Below are 15,310 nucleotides of genomic sequence, written 5' to 3'. Positions count from 1 at the left end.
TCGGGACGACGGGTACGTCAAACGGGTCACCCGGTGCGTCATCTTCCGCACTAAACCTGTCGAGAAGGGCTCCCCGAAGCGCTTGAGCCTTTTCGTTAGTATCCTCGATCGTCTGGTTGTCCACAACCAATGGGGGTGCTCTGGTCAGTAGGCTCGCCTTCCGCCAACCCATGATCTGGTACAGGTCCCGGTCTGAAGCGACTCCATCGATCTTTCCGGCCCAGTATGCTCGCTTAGCCTTCCTCACCGTGCTCAGGAACGCCTTTCGTTTCTCCATTAGATAAAGGTGCGCATCTTGCTCCGTCTCCCAGGCTTGTTGGTTGCGGGCAGCACGGTATGCTCTGTGGGCCTCTGCGCATTCCTCCGTCCACCAAGCCGCGCCTTTACCATGTTTTCCTCTCTTCTTGCCGACCGCCTCAATGGCTCGGGAGAAGAGCTCGACGATGTGACTTGCCTGCCCGTCCAGGTCTTCCGGAGTAGGTTGATCCCCCAGATTGGGCATCGCAGCTAGCCCCCCTTCGATCAGGTCTCTCAGCCGAGGCAGCGCCGAGTCGGGCACTGACAGTGGCCGTGGCTGCGGGTGGCCCTCTCCCTGTGACACTGGGCGTTTGAGTAGTGGTATGACGGCCACGATGGCCTCGTGGTCAGCTCCCGGGTGTAGCTGTGGGCTGACCTGCGCGTGCGCAAAAGGGATATTAGAGAAAGCCAGGTCCAGGACATGTCCGCAATCCTGGGTTGCCACCCCAACTTCGCTGATAAGAGAGAGATTGTGGCCGTCTGCCCAGCCTGCGATGTCATCTCCCCGGTTCCCGTTCCTCGTCCCGGGCTCCCAAGAGTAGTGATGCGCGTTGAAGTCACCCGCGATCAAAGCTCGCTCCGGGGGTTTGAGTTCTAGCAGTATCCCTGTTGTGCGGCTGTGGGGGTCGCGGGGTTGTCTGTACACGTTGACGATAGTCGTCGTTTTGTCGACCACCAGCCACAGTACGTCTCTCGTGTGGACAGGCCTCTGCTGCTCCACCGTCATCCCTATCCCTTTGCGTGTGTAGGTCAATACTCTTGGTCTGGTTCCTTCGCTGTCCCAGAAGTCGACCGGGACGAAAGAGTCGAAACCCGGGTGCGTGTTCAGTTGCACGTTTCCGTCCTTCCAGCCCGTCCAGGGTTCCTGGACGAGGACCACATCTATCTGAGCCTCCCAGCAGAGCTGCAGGAAAGCCGTGTGCGCCGGGGAGATCTTTCCGACGTTGCCCTGCGCAACGCGTAGCATCCGTGGGGTCGCCGCTCTCGGCTTACGTCTCCGAGTCGAGTTCGAGGTGGGTGTAGGCATTCGCGACGTTGTAGTTTGGCTTCTGTGCTGCCCGTTGGCTCCTGCTTGGCATGGGTAGCACGGGACGGTCGATGGAGGTGTTGTCGGGGGAGTCTTCGCCTTCGCCTTCGTCCGCCTCGTCTTCATCCATGCTGCTGCTGTCAGTGCTTCCGTCACCGAGGCAAACGATCGAGCTTGCGGAGGGCGTTCTCGTGCGCGCGCGCTTGGCGCCGGGTTGCTGGTTCTGGCTGGTGGAGGTAGGGACGCCTGCCGCCTCCTGGCTACTGTCGGATCGAGTAGCCTTGTACAGAGTGTCCGATGCTTTCTGGCCGGCCTTCCGGATCCGAGCCCGCTCCTTTCGACCGGGAAGGGAGACGACGCCGTTTACGGCCGAGGGCCTCGCTGGGCAGTCTGTGTGGCTGGCTTGGAAGGGGCCGCAGCAGTTGGCACATTGGGGCCTGGCCATGCAGGGTCCCGTTTCGTGTGAATCGGAAGGTCTTCCGCAGTTGCTGCAGATCGGTCGTCGTCCGCAGAACCGGTTGGAGTGGTAGCCCTGGCAGCCGGGGTCGTGTCGGATGAGCGTCCTTCGTTTCTTGACGGGCAGAGATCTGCCGCTTTGGTTGAAGAGCCTGAAGGGCGTGACCTCTGATGTGAATGATATGAGCCAAGATATTTCGTTCGTGACTGGGTTGGGCCCAAGGCGGGACGGTCGAGCAAGGACAGGCTTCTGTCCTGTCTGTGCGAAGACCTCATCTTCAACGAGTGTGGCTGGGTCCAGGACGTCCCCGCCAATGCTGTGTAGTTTTGTTGGGCATCGCGGCACAACGTAAGTGTACCACTTGATAGGCGTCTCGACCTGGTGGGCGCCGAGGCATTCCGCCAGCTTTGCCTTACTTGCAAGTAGTCTTTCCTGTATTTGCTTGTTTCGCGGCTTCAGAGAGTAACCTGTGCTGATATGGTAGACGTGGGGAAGGTCCGCTAGCCCCAGGCCAACGGCCTTACAGACGATCTGTCGTACGGCGAACGGTGCGATCTTCCGAGCGGCCGCTAAGCTTTCTTCCGGGACGCGGGCAAAGATGCGGAGGTCCTCCTTCGGCTGCGCCTGCGGCTGATCCTCGGCGGGGAGTGTGGCCTTCGGGCGGGCAGAGCTCTGGCAGCTCTGGCCGCTCCGGGTCGCCGCAGTGGTGTTGCCCGCCATCGGTGCGACGACAGCCGCCCAACTCCGGGCCGCTATTGGGCTTGTCTCGTGATTGATCAGTCTCTTGAGGGTTTGAATGACATAGGCAGTGGCTTCTTTCGCGATCTGCTTTCTAGAACCGTCAAAGCTGGCGACAACGCTGTCGACGGACCGTGCAATGGTCAGAAAGACGTCTTTCCGTGCCTCGTACTGTCTAGCTTCTTCTGCAAGGGCTGTCAAGACGGACCCTGTGGCAGATCCGCTCGGAGCAGATGCGGTAGAGGCTGCGGGCCCCTCGGCCGAGGTAGGGGCGTCGGTGGTGGCATCAAGCTGGCTTCCCGTTAGGCTGGGCCGGGTCGGCTGTGCCTCGACGTCGCGGCGTCGCTTAGCTCTTGAGGTGGGGTTCGGCTCCGGAGGTGTCCCGGAGCCTGGTTCGGGGTCGGCTTGGTCGGCCGACATCAGTCCGGTGCCCGACGGCGGCTGTGAGGCCATCGCGGATGCGGGCTCCGGCAAGGGGAGGTGAAGAGTTTTCGGCTGTTAGTAATTTGGTGGTAGGCTCACTCATTCACTAACAGCAGATGCCAAGAAAAATTAGGCGAGAGGGAAGTTGCGAAGAGGCTCTAGATGCATCGTTTGGTAGGCACGTGTAGTTGCAAGGAGATGTAGGGTCCTTTAGACCATGTGAGGAGCATCACTTCCGTCTGATTCACCTGATGACGAATCTGCTGGATGGTCCTCGTCGTCGTTACATGGCGCAGGAATGTGGAAGACGGTGCCGTAGGCGGGGGGCGGTGTACTTCCTTCGAAATCAAGAAGTGGTCTCTCAGTAGGCTCCTCGCGCTCATACCGAGGGAGCGAGTCTGTCTGGTCCGCAGAGTCGAGCAGTTCGGGCAACCTTCTTCGGTTATCTCCGTAGTAGTATTGTGGTGGCGCTGGTGGATTATACCGGCCCTCAAGATAATGCACGAGCAAACTAGCCCCGAATGCTAAGAGCATGAAGAAGATAAAACAGAGCAGTATCATGACGAGCGCCGCAGGGAGGGACATTTGTAGGTTGCCCTTAATTCCGTCTTCCAAGGCCTTGCGTTTAGCGTCGGAGATGCCAATGTCGTGGATAGCGAGGAAGTGATTGATGGATTTCTTCGGAATATACATATTGACTGATATAATTGGTTGTGCCGTTATGTAATTCAGAGTGGTCGGTGCTGACGAGATTGACTCAATTGTGTGGTGAAGTGTGGTGTTGATTTGAGTACTAGGTGGTCAAGGAGCAGAACAGTATGTGTTTGTATTGGGAGAATGGGGACGGCCAATCGAATCGATGGTTCTCGGAAAGAAATTAAACGCAATATATACCATTATCCCAGATCTATCTCCGGAAGGCAACATTTAAGCTTCACGATGACCTCGGTCGCCAAACCAAAGTGGCTTAATGGCGTATGAACCTCCCGTCTCTCGCGAGGCTCGTGCTTTCAAAACTTGCTCAAGCCCAGGGCTTTGTGTAGAAAAGGCTTTCCTGCCGTTCATGGCCCATCTATAGCTTACCATGACCCAAATTGTGCGGACGCCTGGAAGACTAGACTGGAGCGATGCGGACAAGTCGTAATGGGGCATCAATGAGAATGCCCGGAGCACTGGGAGAACAAGCACAGCTCCTGACTGCGCATACCGAATTTCGAAGAGTTTCACACAATTTCTCCATTCGTGAGCACTACTATAGCTAAGCATGATATCTCCGTCAACATGACTTCACTCCCATTAGACAGGGCGTCTGCGACCTCACTGTTGCCCCCCTTCAGTCTTCTCTGCCTCTGGCTTTCTTCCGTGAATGTTATACCTGCAATGAGATGTTAGCTGATATTGCCAATTCTGGAAATCACGCATTGCTAACACTGTCCAGTATCCATGGATAGACTTGTCCTTCAGGTCCTTCCGGACGTCAACCAGGAAGGCCTGCACCTCGTCCTTCGTCCAGTTGTGGATTCGCGTGAAAGCGGCCATAGTAAAGCCCTCAACACCAGAAGACATATTCTCGTGGTTCCACATGCCCAATTCCTTATACTTGGGATCCCTAGCCCATGCGTTCGAGGGCCATTTGTCGCTATGGAGTGCAACATCGACGAATCCGACCTCTTTCATCATCTCTGCGAGCGGCTCAATGTGCTGGTAGGGTCTTCCGAACTTAATTGATGCATCATAGATCAGATCGACACATCTGGAGACAGCGTGGTCCGGCTTCAGGGTATCATCGTCGGACTTGACGAACACATCATACTCCTGCAGCTCGAGGTGCCCTCCGCCTTTGAGGTTGCTGGAATTCAAGTTAATCACCATGGTCCAATGAAGTATGTCTTGTTCTTCACAAGAAGTTCTTACTCAAAACACTTCTTGATATAGACCTTCCAATCAGTGATTGAGGAGTTCATCGCTCGTGTGTGGATGTAATCGAACGGCTGCGAGTAAGCCCATGGCTCCTCTAGGTCGTCAATTTCGAACTTGACATTGGGAGGGATGCTTGGAGATGTCAGTTCCCTATATTCGCATACAAGCGGGGTCTCTGATATGGTCAATAGCTGGAGTAAGATTGTGCACTACTTACAACTGTGGCATTGAAGGAGACAGATCAATGCCGAGGACCTATTCTCGCCATTAGCATTGCATCGTAAAATTCACCAGTCAGCACATACCTCAGCTTCAGGGTGCTCATCTCCAAAGTCAACTGCCCAGATTCCAGTTCCAGTGCCGACATCAAGAACCCTCTTCACCCTTGAGTCGGGGGCGTTCGGCGGCGCGAGACCCAGCTTGTTATCTAGGGTCAGGAGAAAGAGGTTATGTTGCAAATCTGACTTGCTTGTCAGTGCAGTTGGGGCAAGCTGGGAGTAGCGAAATGACAATGTGAGAACTTACCAAGTCTGTCAGACTCCGATGCATCGTTGGGTATATGGTATTCTACAACAGCTGCGTCAGGTGTGCTCTTAATGACGATGTCCCATCGGGGCAATGCTCACGGCCATCTTTGTACTTGTGGTAAGTTCGGCCATTCTCGAGTCTATAATCAAGAATCGAGCTTGAAACACTCGTGCTTGAAGAAGCAATGCTCTGAATACATTGTTTAGCTCCGTTTATGGCCACGGGCTCTCGCTGAACTAAGGTTTTACTCACGTCTCCGATCTCCGATGAACTGTCGTTCGTTGCCTACGGTACGAAGTCAGCTTCGTGATAGACTCAAAAGTGGCTCACACACCTCGTCCGCAACGAGCTCAACTATGTTATTGGCTTGTATAGATGGTTCGACGCTCACCGTGCCAGGCACAGCAGAGGAGTTGGCTGCAAGCATTGTGAGAAAGACACTAGAAAGGCATTGATTGAACCGTTGCCGAGTTCAGGAGAAACTGAGATTTGTGCAACTGATACGAGGAAGCAGAAAATCGGAAGCCCAATGCAAGCAGTTTAATGCCATCGAGAACCTAGTGTATCTGCCAGCCTTTCCTTGATACCCCTCTCCTTGGCCGGATTTAACTATGCGGGATCACGGCGAAGACACTCTTTGCAGCGAGGAAACATCCCCAGAAAGAAAGCAACGCGCGTAACACGGTCGGTGCCACAGAAAGAATGGAGCTCGTACGATAACAGCATGCAGTTGCTTGTGATGTCTGATGCACGGCACGGTTGCTCGGGCGTGGCAATCATTTCGTTGGACCACATCACAGGGATATTTCCGACAATCTCCAGCTGCAGCTGTTTGTTTGCTTTGTGGTCTTTTCCAGGCCCGGACATGGATTTTTGAGCTGCAGGCTGCATCCCACCGAGTTGCCCCTTGGTGTGGCTTGGTGAGGCTGAATGCGTGTGCCCTCCTTGGGAATCCGCGAGGGAGCGTCTTCGATAGTTCATCCGGACATGGGTTCGCATGCCCAGAGTTCGGACGTTCGGATTTGGCCGTTGATGGCCCCATTCAGTCGGTTCGTTAAGCGTTTGTTCACCATGCGATGAAGCCCGCGACGTATCTAGAGCACGAAGAAGAGGACATGAAACTGGAAGATTAACCGGGGGACAAGGAGTATTTCGAGGCAGCTCGTTGGCAAAACTCCCCTAGGATAATTATGCGATCATGTCAATTTGAAGATAAGCTTTTAGCATAACCCATCCGAAGTCGTAGACTAGCGGGCCTTCGATCAATCATCTCAATGTCATGCTGGTTGAGTTCAGCTAAGCTGTCGGATTGATAGATGCAAGACTAGCAACCCCTAATTCGAGACTCAATGCAAGAGCGTATACGATTCAGCTCACCCAATCACGATTATTCCCTCGAATTAGACTATTCCTCAGAGAAAGGATTTGGCTGTTGATGGCCCGCTCCCGACGCGCTCCACAACGGCCTCGGGAAACCCTGGGCGGCCTACCACATACAGATACAGCATTTAATACCGAGAATCGGGGACGACCAACGTTCCGAGCCGTCGGCCATGCATGCCGGAATGGTAACGCCGTCAACATCGAGCCCCACTCAACATGCCCCGTTTCTTGACCGTGTAAGCCGTCACTGGGCCGTTGAGATATTATTGTCAAAAAACACGAGCAATTACTGCATTGGAGAAGTATTTAAGCTGAAGATTCAGTCTTGAGATCTCAGTTATACCAGCATAATTCTTTCCTTTCAGCAATCGTGTCAATAAATTCCTTTCTTACAAGACATCTCAAGGCACTAGCTATGACTCTCGTCGCCCAAGAAAACAAGGGCAGTTCCACACACGATGTTGTTCCCAAGCCAACACATGAGAGCCTTTTCTTAGACGGCGTACTTCGATGGCCCTCTACAGGTCTCAAGGTTCTCATCGTTGGTGGTGGTCCTGCCGGTCTACTGACCGCTCTCGAGTGCTGGAAAAAAGGACACGATGTTGAAGTTGTGGAGAAGAACAGCAAAAACTCAACAATTGGTAAGCTTCATATCCAAGAACAGAAAGACTGAAAATTCGGAGGTATTTGAGACAAGCTGATACTTGGGCATAGGTGATGTGATTTTCATCGGCCCATCTGCCCTCGCAACTTTCAAGGACTACCCGAGCATGCTTAAAGAGTACCATCGCCAGTCGTGGGATGCGTTCTGTTCATACCGAAGACTCGACGGCGAAGAAGTTTGCCCTCCTCAAGAGTTCGAGTACAACAGAGACGACGTTCAGCCCCACGTTGCCTGGCCCCTGAGAATCAGGACCATGGTGAGCCGACCGGGCATGTCCATCATGTTTTACGACCAGTGCATGCGTCTAGGCATCCCAGTCAAGTTCGGCGTGAACGTCGTAGACTACATTGAGAATGCAGCTGAAGGAACTGCCACTGCGGTCACTGCTGATGGTCAGCGACTGACGGCTGACATTGTGGTTGCTGCTGATGGTCTCGGCACCAAGTCTCACAAAGTGGTCATGGGAGAAGCTATCAGGGCTGTTCCTACAGGATTCGTCATTTGCCGCATCTTCTATCGTCTTGACCCGGTGAAGAACAAGAACCTCTATGGAAAGCTGATCAAGACCACAAGACCTGATCTGCGCACTCACTCCGGGTAAGTTCCTTGCGGACAATTGAACATTTCTTCAGTGTGCTTACTTATGACTTCCAAGTGACGATTTCCATTGCATCTTTATCACAGCGAATGACTCCATTGTCATTGCAATCACGATGCCGGTATGCCGCTTTTACCGAACTACAGTCGCGACTAATATTATTTTCCTCGTAGAGGAATTGACTAACAATTACCATGATAGGATGATGGAACCGCATCAGAATCTTGGGCCGAGACCATCACTGGTGATGAATTTGTCAGCAAGCTGCCAGTGACCGAAGGATGGGACCCCTTGATTTTGGAAGGCATCCAAAACATCCCTGAGAACAGCATCGTCAAATGGCAGCTCTGCTGGCGCGATCCTCAGCCAAAGTGGACATCGCCCGAGGGTCGAATTCTCCAACTTGGTGACAGTGCGCACGCTTTCATTCCGTCTTCGATATCCGGTGCATCCACAGCGCTCGAAGATGCTCAATCTTTGGCTGAATGCTTGCGACTTGCCGGCAAGAAAGACGCTAATATCGGGACCAAGGTTCACGAGTTGTTACGGTACATTCCCAAGCTCCCATGCATACGGCCTGTGATGCCTTGAACTAAGCTGACTGAATTGCGATTGACTCTCTTAGCATTCGACGCGCTTCTACCCTCCAGCGTCTTGGATTCGCTAATCGACGAGAAATGCATCGTAAAGGTGGCTTCGAGGAGGTGATGAAATCCGCAGCAAAGGGTGGCCCCATGGGGCTTGGTAAATGGATTTGGACTCACGATCCGGCGAAGTACGCCACTGATAAATTTGCCGAAGGCCGCAGTCATCTAGAGAATGGGACTCCCTTTGAGCATACTAACCTTCCAAAGGGGTTCAAATGGGAACCTAATTGGACCATGCAAGAGGAGATTGAGAAGGAGAAGCAGGGAATCCACACGCCTGACCTGAAGATGAATGGTGACTGGAGCATTTACTAGACTTAGACGACGTCCTATAATATAGACAAACCGTGTCGGACCCATAGATCAAGGTACGTAGATTGAGTCGGAGAATCAATAGAGCTGTTCTTCGTTTACAAACTACCTTAATACAACACGTCGACCCTGTCTCAATATTTGTTTCGACCCCAAGCTCTATGAAGCCTCAGGAACCTAGCGACCATGAGGTGTACGCTTCTTTAAGTCAGGAAACTATTTCTCAGCCCTCTGCACCATACTTGCAGGCTTTGCCGGCTATTGTGTAGCGAGGATAGTGTTGTAGGTGCCGCTGGCATTAAACGATATTACAGGCTTAAAAGGGGAGATACATGGTCAGTTTGGAAACTTAAGATAGTGTGATAAGGAGAGCTCAAATAGACTGGGGCTATAGGTAAGTTATCGTCATGGAAAAATCACGATCAAAAATTGAGGAGGAGCCCCGCCGAAGGTCGTTTCATTCCAGGCGGAGCGCCGCCTGACCCCAGCCAGACCTGATTTGTAAATCGATTCGATTTGTAAAATGGCTTGATTTGCAAACCTATCTTATTTGTAACCTGATCTGACCGGCGATCATCACCGTCATCTTTCCTCCAATGCTGCCGGTCGTTGTCGGGATTTGAAGCCGTCGCTTTCAGGTTGCCTCAATAGGACAACAATCGGCGCTCTTACTTGTGACGACTTTGCGAGATAAAGTGGGTCTCATCACCGAGAAGCACAATTGGTTGAGGATTTTAGTTGAGACGCTGCCTGTTGATCCTTTGTCCATGAAGTTCAAGCTGTAACCTGGCTCAAGGCACGGATGTGGCTGCAGGAGGTGCTTACACCTTTTGAACGCCACGTCTGTTGTCCGGCCATTGGCGCGGGGACTGAAGTATATATGATGGAGAAGTCCGATAACACCACGGGGAACATTTACGGACCTTCTTAATCGAAATATACCCTAACTTACAAAGACTGCGCCAGAAGAAGACGAAATAATGGATTCGAACGCGATTTTCAGAGTTGACGGCATCGTCGCCGTGATCACCGGGGGTGGGACAGGTATGCGATCTCCGTTAATGATTCGATGAGCATCAGACCAATGCTGAGACCATCTTCTAGGTATTGGTCTCACGATGGCGAGGGCCCTGGTCTCTCAGGGTGCCGCCAAGGTCTACATTCTTGGACGCCGTCTTGAGGTGCTCGAGACCGCAGCCAAAGAGCACCCTAATCTGATCCCCCACAAGTGCGATGTCACTTCAAAGGAAGACCTCCAGTCTATTGTCGACCGTATCACGAATGAAGTCGGCTATGTCAACCTCGTCATTGCGAATTCAGGAATCCTTGGACCGTCAGTCCGCTTCAACCCGGCACACTCCGTATCCGATCTGAAGAGGATTCTCTTCGATGAGTTTTCCATGGAGGAGATGACCGAAGTTCTTCACGTCAACATCACAGCTGCCTTCTTCACCATGTCGGCCTTCCTCGAACTCCTTGATGCTGGGAACAAGAATGCTCTCAAGGGCGGGTTCGGCAAGCCGGACCAGGAAGGCAGTGATGTCATCGCCATTCAGAGTCAAGTCATCTTCACGAGCAGTATTTCGGCTTTCAGTCGGCACTTCTCTTCGACACCTCCGTACTTGGCCAGCAAGACTGCCATCATGCAGCTCACCAAGCAAGCCAGCAGCCAACTGGCTAGACACGGCATTCGCGTCAACGGAATCGCCCCAGGACGTAAGTACCATCACTCTCATCCTGCGTCTTAGATCCACGGAGACTAAAATGTCATATTCAGTATTTCCTTCAGAGATCGCCGCGGGACTTATTGGTGACCGCAAGCCAGAGACTGAATCTCCGGATGATACAAAGTTCATTCCGGCACGGAGGTTTGGAGGCGATGAGGAGATGACTGGAGCAATTCTCTTCCTTACCAGTCGTTCCGGCAGCTATTCAAATGGCTCAATCATGGTCATTGACGGTGGCCGATTGAGCGCCATGGCCAGTTCCTACTAGGAGTGTGTGTTAGATGGTGTCGGATAACTTCAGTCAGCGATTGGGGCACCCCATCACTCACAACTCTATGTCATATCATGATGGCAATGAATACATTTTTGATAGAATCGATCAAACCTCGAATAAAAAACCCGGGAATTCTGGGTTTCTAGCCATTTCAAGTGTACTTGTTAAGTAGACCTGGACAACGAAACTGCCGCAAGCCACATCATGTGCATTGATTAACGACCCATCATCGAGCTTGCCAAGATGAAGAAGTTGAACATCCGGGTTCTGTTTCTTCCCGGGCTTCTCAAGATCCCGAAATTACAGAGGATGGTCTTCAACTTTGAAGTACGTGCAGAGAGGGAACAATCAACGCGCTTACTCCTTTCAACGTCAGTAGCGTTGTGGTATTGACATCGATTAACCAACAACAAAGGCAGGCCCGATGAGTATCAACTGGAAACAAAACCCATGGCTGTTTGAGCGAGCAATTCTATCTATGCAATACAAAGAGGTTACAGACAAAGACTAGACCTCGGTCTCTGATATTTCACAAACACATTGTCTCGGACAATGTGCACAATTACCGCTGCTGGCTAGGAGATAATAATGAAGCCACTCGCCGACATCCACAAGGAGATTCAAGCCCGCTATTCCTACACGCAACTTTTTAGAAGTCCCTTTGCCGCCTTTTCTTGCGGTTATCTAAGGTAGGTACTCCGCAAACACCCTTCGTCAAGTCTCGGACAGTGTAAAACTCACATTCCTATAGACAATGGACTGTCTACCGGCACCCAACGAAGTTGAACGAAGTTCAAGACAAGAGCCATTGCCGATTAAACCGTGTACTATCTTTGTCTCGACACTATTTCGGGGAAGAACTCGTGGATGGGGTCCGCTTCAAGCGCGAGGTAGACGAAATCGACGTCATGATACGAATGTTCAGAGCCGCTGGCGAGGGTCGGCTCGACGGCTTGATGAAGAATATTCTAAACAAACACGGTGTTGGTGTTAAGTATCATGTTCCTGATTGGATGCGCAGAGCGGCGAAGAAGCTGCATAGACTAGCCGACGACTCTTCATTCCGGAAATGGCAACGGAGGCGTCGGCGCAAGGCTATGGATACAGTTGAGAGGCGCCTAGCAAAAGCCGAAATGTTCCGAATGACGTTTCTGAACAGCGAATGGAAAACTGGGCTCAGAAGAGAACCCCTATTTTACCTTGGTGTATACCAGAATCTGTACGAGTTCCGTCAGAGACGTCCGAGTGCAGCTTTCCACGCCGTATTGGATGACCAGCTTCGTTAGGGCTTCCGTGCCAACTAACTCGTGGCAAATATTGCAAACTTACGAAAACTTTGGCCGACAAACGCGAATTGCTTTGTACTTTCATTCCGAGACTGGAGGTGTATTGATTCCCGCACCATGTACCTGACCCGTATGCAACAGTATCGGGTGCTGACATCTTACATCCGAAGCATAACTATCTTTCCAAAGCGGCATATGGTAGCTGAGAGCGGGAGAGACGACGAATATACCAGACTTGCTTGTCGGGCTATGACGTATGTTGCGACTAGGATAATTGACGCCTGTATCTCAGAGGATGAGTGGCCAAATATGATGTTGCAGATGCAGGCTCTTATAGATAGGCTAGAGAAATCCCACAAGGACAGCAGGATCTGTGAGATGAGGGAATTATTGTCGAATTTGAACCTCAGTTTCTAGACATTAGTTTGAAGTTAACGGAGGCATTTGCTAGAGGCAGATCCTGAAGAAATTGAAAATTCCACTTCCTGTGCGTAATGAATGAAGTTGTTGATGGCGGCTGATGTATCGGGACCTTTCCCGCCGGATGAGGATAAGCAGGATCGTGTTCAGATCTCAAAAGGGCTTCATGACTTCCAGTGAAAGTGTATTCGTGTATCTCTGACTCATATGAAAGTCCAATTTGGGTTTCTCGATATCAAGGTACTTGGAGGATAATTTTTCTTACATTTGCTTTAGGCACCACAAGCAAGCACCATAGAGGTACATAGCCTTTCTGGTTTCTCCATTGCTCTCAGTAAATGGTATGGATTCAGCACGTGCCGGTAACTTTTGCTAGCATATATAAGGAAGCAAAGACGAAGGAAGAGCAATCAGGGCAGTCATACCCCCTCGGCGACACATTACAAAACACAACAGTACTCACCATCTCGTCACATACCGCAAAATGGCCTCCTTCCAGATCTTGTCCGATTTGCATCTCGAACACAACAACTACTCAAATTATCGCATCGTACCAGCAGCACCGTATCTTGCTTTGATCGGCGACATCGGATGTGTCAAGGACCCCAGCTACGTTGGCTTTCTCAGAAACTTGCTGGACCAATTTCGCATTGTGTTCTGCATCCCCGGGAATCACGAGCCTTATGGTTCCAGCTGGGACAACGCGTGGGAGACGCTGGAAAATTTCGAGGATGTATTTCGAAACGAACGCAAGAAGAATCCTCAAAGCCCCGTTGGCGAGTTTGTCTTTATGTATCAAAGAGAGTACCAATTCCCTGACAGCAACATCACCGTACTGGGATGCACTCTATTCTCCAACGTTCCATCATCGAAGATGACGCCAGTCAGCAACGGCCTAAACGACTTCCGCGAAATCGATGGCTGGACTGTCGAAGAACATTGCCAACTACGCAAGGAAGATCTGACGTGGTTGAATGACAGGGTAAACTCCGTGCCAACCGACGCTGATCGCAGGATTATCATCTTCACGCATCACAGTCCGACCGAAGACACCCGTGCTGTCAAGCCATGTCACGCTCAAAGCGACGTCAAATCTGGTTTCCAAACGGACTTGCGAGGCGAAGCCTGTTGGAAGAGCCCTAGGGTCAAGCTCTGGGCGTTCGGTCATACACACTACAACTGCGATTTCGTGGACGATACAACAGGAAAGCGAGTATATACGAACCAGAAGGGCTACTCGCAAGATCACTCTCCGGGGTTCAGAGAAGGAGACGTGGTTCACATAGACTGAGGTGCGTTATTGAGAATTCGGTCTCGTGCTTCAGGCTGTAGAAAAGGGGTCCCCTAAGCTAGCGAGCCAGTAGCATGTCTAGACGAAATTTTCTTCTTCTGTGGCCATATACAGCCTACCATTTGTACCCGGACCCCGGCCGCCCTGGAAACGGAAAGTTCATTCGCTTACTACTTGAGCAGCGAACTTTTCTCACGGGACTCAAGCGGAACGTAGGTCTGATTCTCAACTCTGCGAAGTGGCGAGCTTTCCGAATTGTCCCGAGTCCGTATTCGGTGGAGAGCATGGTCGGTCAGGCTTCAGCTGCTCGACACTCGTTCTAGAAGAGGCCATGATCGAGCTCACCGACTCTGTGGTACCACGACCCTCTTTTATCCCTTCCTCCCCAAACTCAGGAGTGCGGAGGATTTCGGAGGCTCTCCGGTGAGACTGAAGTGCGGGATGAACAGCAGACCGGGAACAGTACCAGCATCGAAAAGTTTGAGACGGTCATATGAAGGTGCAAAGCATGGGGAAAGGGGGATTACTCTGGGGGCGGTTGGGGAATTAGTCGCAGCGATTGAGCAAAGGATGGAGAAAACTCGAAATAGATGGCAGCAGACGTGTGAAAGTCGAAGAAAGCCAAGACATAGCTCTCCATTTATCATTTCTCCTTTCCCCATCAAAGACATTCGAGTCGGTCCGTTGAATACAGCGAGAGTCTTGGACAATTCCCACTCGCAATCGGACCGTTACACTCCACATTCCACCCCGAAACTGCGGAGAACGGGGCACGCAATTTGGGGCCCCGACGCTCCGCGCATGGCGGTCAAGTTCCCCGGTTGCCCCGATGGGAGGCTCTCGGAAGTATAGCTACATAACAGATGTCCCATGGGGGTTCCAGGAAGATGGGCGGAGAAGCATGATGGAAGCTTTAAAATGGAATGTGAAACTATCAAGCGAGAAGGACGTTGGGATTTGTGCAACGATGTAGAGAAGACCTTGAGAAAAATGGTGATACGGGAACAGCAGAGCTAATCAATGAACGCGATGCAAACTGTTAGATCAAAGTCAAACATGCTTCCCCTTACCGGATACCAATTAACATCCGCATGAGAATCTTAGAAGCGAGATATTCTCAAGTTCTCAACGGTGAATGACAGACTTTTTATCAGCACGCAGGTAGACCTCGCGAAGCGTAGGAGCGTGGGAGCGCACTGGACCACGAGGATGCATTGGCATACCGCAGGGATGGCATTGACTCGCGTTGGTCTGCCCAGACCGAAAAACACAACTTCGTCAACTGCCAGCATTCGCCCAGCCATCGGACTTGGAAGCT

The 15,310-nt window shown here is 51.7% G+C and overlaps 6 protein-coding genes across 6 annotated transcripts; 4 read left to right on the top strand and 2 right to left on the bottom strand.

Annotated features, from left to right (window-relative positions):
* Positions 1-3,071: 3,071 nt before the first annotated feature.
* BDP55DRAFT_772906 (uncharacterized protein) lies at positions 3,072-3,847 on the bottom strand (the record flags this gene model as incomplete). Its single annotated transcript, XM_060581152.1, has 2 exons — positions 3,191-3,847; positions 3,072-3,100 (listed from the first exon to the last, which is right to left on the bottom strand). The coding sequence occupies exons 1-2, from the start codon at positions 3,633-3,635 to the stop codon at positions 3,072-3,074; spliced, it is 474 nt and encodes a 157-aa protein (XP_060423885.1). The 5' UTR covers positions 3,636-3,847.
* Positions 3,848-4,245: 398 nt separating this feature from the next.
* Positions 4,246-5,929, bottom strand: BDP55DRAFT_772905 (TAM domain methyltransferase). Its single transcript, XM_060581151.1, has 9 exons — positions 5,725-5,929; positions 5,643-5,675; positions 5,489-5,579; positions 5,388-5,429; positions 5,168-5,322; positions 5,080-5,117; positions 4,857-4,994; positions 4,372-4,791; positions 4,246-4,317 (listed from the first exon to the last, which is right to left on the bottom strand). The coding sequence occupies exons 1-9, from the start codon at positions 5,815-5,817 to the stop codon at positions 4,260-4,262; spliced, it is 1,068 nt and encodes a 355-aa protein (XP_060423884.1). The 5' UTR covers positions 5,818-5,929; the 3' UTR covers positions 4,246-4,259.
* Positions 5,930-7,188: 1,259 nt separating this feature from the next.
* Positions 7,189-9,326, top strand: BDP55DRAFT_707862 (uncharacterized protein; the record flags this gene model as incomplete). Its single annotated transcript, XM_060578085.1, has 5 exons — positions 7,189-7,414; positions 7,488-8,034; positions 8,093-8,156; positions 8,237-8,583; positions 8,661-9,326. 5 exons carry the CDS (start codon positions 7,189-7,191, stop codon positions 8,995-8,997), a joined length of 1,521 nt encoding a protein of 506 aa, XP_060423883.1. The 3' UTR covers positions 8,998-9,326.
* A 224-nt stretch (positions 9,327-9,550) lies between these two features.
* BDP55DRAFT_680848 (short-chain dehydrogenase) lies at positions 9,551-11,138 on the top strand. The gene is made up of 3 exons (XM_060576142.1): positions 9,551-10,038; positions 10,099-10,710; positions 10,772-11,138. Exons 1-3 carry the CDS (start codon positions 9,975-9,977, stop codon positions 10,987-10,989), a joined length of 894 nt encoding a protein of 297 aa, XP_060423882.1. The 5' UTR covers positions 9,551-9,974; the 3' UTR covers positions 10,990-11,138.
* A 61-nt stretch (positions 11,139-11,199) lies between these two features.
* On the top strand, positions 11,200-12,870 carry BDP55DRAFT_680847 (uncharacterized protein). Its single transcript, XM_060576141.1, has 3 exons — positions 11,200-11,682; positions 11,745-12,212; positions 12,325-12,870. Exons 1-3 carry the CDS (start codon positions 11,584-11,586, stop codon positions 12,406-12,408), a joined length of 651 nt encoding a protein of 216 aa, XP_060423881.1. The 5' UTR covers positions 11,200-11,583; the 3' UTR covers positions 12,409-12,870.
* Positions 12,871-13,185: 315 nt separating this feature from the next.
* On the top strand, positions 13,186-13,992 carry BDP55DRAFT_637303 (Ser/Thr protein phosphatase; the record flags this gene model as incomplete). Its single annotated transcript, XM_060572979.1, has 1 exon — positions 13,186-13,992. The coding sequence occupies one exon, from the start codon at positions 13,186-13,188 to the stop codon at positions 13,990-13,992; it is 807 nt and encodes a 268-aa protein (XP_060423880.1).
* Between the last annotated feature and the right edge of the window lie 1,318 nt (positions 13,993-15,310).

The sequence above is a fragment of the Colletotrichum godetiae genome (assembly GCF_030913485.1).
Source record: "Colletotrichum godetiae strain CBS 193.32 chromosome Unknown BDP55scaffold_65, whole genome shotgun sequence".
Taxonomy (NCBI): Eukaryota; Fungi; Ascomycota; class Sordariomycetes; order Glomerellales; family Glomerellaceae; genus Colletotrichum; species Colletotrichum godetiae.
The sequence above is the reverse complement of the archived record's forward strand: the minus strand, read 5'-3'. Positions and strand labels throughout refer to the sequence as shown.

Coding starts and splice junctions, on each gene's coding strand:
- BDP55DRAFT_772905 (XM_060581151.1), bottom strand. CDS start 5,817: ATGCTTGCAGCCAACTCCTCTGCTGTGCCTGGCACGGTGAGCGTCGAA. Junction 5,580..5,642: donor GTTCATCGGAGATCGGAGAC/GTGAGTAAAACC, acceptor CAATGTATTCAG/AGCATTGCTTCTTCAAGCAC. Junction 4,792..4,856: donor TATATCAAGAAGTGTTTTGA/GTAAGAACTTCT, acceptor CTTGAATTCCAG/CAACCTCAAAGGCGGAGGGC.
- BDP55DRAFT_680848 (XM_060576142.1), top strand. CDS start 9,975: ATGGATTCGAACGCGATTTTCAGAGTTGACGGCATCGTCGCCGTGATC. Junction 10,039..10,098: donor GATCACCGGGGGTGGGACAG/GTATGCGATCTC, acceptor ACCATCTTCTAG/GTATTGGTCTCACGATGGCG. Junction 10,711..10,771: donor CAACGGAATCGCCCCAGGAC/GTAAGTACCATC, acceptor TGTCATATTCAG/TATTTCCTTCAGAGATCGCC.
- BDP55DRAFT_680847 (XM_060576141.1), top strand. CDS start 11,584: ATGAAGCCACTCGCCGACATCCACAAGGAGATTCAAGCCCGCTATTCC. Junction 11,683..11,744: donor CCTTTTCTTGCGGTTATCTA/AGGTAGGTACTC, acceptor TCACATTCCTAT/AGACAATGGACTGTCTACCG. Junction 12,213..12,324: donor ACCTTGGTGTATACCAGAAT/CTGTACGAGTTC, acceptor TTGCAAACTTAC/GAAAACTTTGGCCGACAAAC.